This window comes from Setaria italica, chromosome III (assembly GCF_000263155.2).
Source record: "Setaria italica strain Yugu1 chromosome III, Setaria_italica_v2.0, whole genome shotgun sequence".
Classification (NCBI taxonomy): Eukaryota; Viridiplantae; Streptophyta; class Magnoliopsida; order Poales; family Poaceae; genus Setaria; species Setaria italica.
Genome location: NC_028452.1, coordinates 35,018,842 through 35,019,486, shown reverse-complemented (window position 1 = coordinate 35,019,486; position 645 = coordinate 35,018,842). Strand labels below are relative to the sequence as shown.

General features: G+C 51.5%; 1 protein-coding gene across 1 annotated transcript; it reads left to right on the top strand.

Moving 5' to 3' along the window:
- The first annotated feature begins 258 nt into the window (after positions 1 to 258).
- Positions 259 to 645, top strand: LOC105914000 (keratin-associated protein 5-1). The gene has a single exon (XM_012844546.1). The coding sequence runs from the start codon at positions 259 to 261 to the stop codon at positions 643 to 645; it is 387 nt and encodes a 128-aa protein (XP_012700000.1).

The following is a 645-nucleotide window of genomic DNA, read 5'->3' as shown; positions in this document are numbered from 1 at the left end:
AGCTTATGCCTGCCTCCACTGAACTATAGCTTCTTGTCTTCTGTTGTCACCCTCATTTTGGTATTCATCTCTCATGCTCGCTAGTTCTCTCCATCTATCCTTGTAAGCCCCAGTTCCTTCAAAAGAGTCCCTGAAATTAAGCCCTATAACATGGCGTCCATTAATGCTTCCTCTCTTAAGGGGACCTTGGTCGTTGCCATATGCGTCATGCTGCTCCATTCGTCGATGGGGCAACAGCCAGCACCAGCGCCAGCACCGATGCCGCCTACTAATTGTATTCCTTACTGCGGCTCAATATGTGATCAGATGTGCAAGGCCAGATACGATGCTGCGGTCAGGCAATGCGATGGATATAGGCCCGAGGTCATCTATAAGGATTGCTTTGAGCGCTGCAGCAGTCAGTGCAACGGCAACTCCGCCTATGCACGTGGTTCCTGCAACCTGGGTTCCTGTTCTGCTAGTAGCTGTGGCTGCCCCTGTGCCCGCAGTTGCTGCGAATCCTGCACTGCCTCTGCTAACTATCCGTACGGCATGTACGGCATGTGCATGAAGGGTAAGGATAGGGTCTATGGGAACTGCATGAACCCCTGCATGACTGACTGCAACAACAAATGCGTCAACGGTTCACTTCCATATACGCCGTAA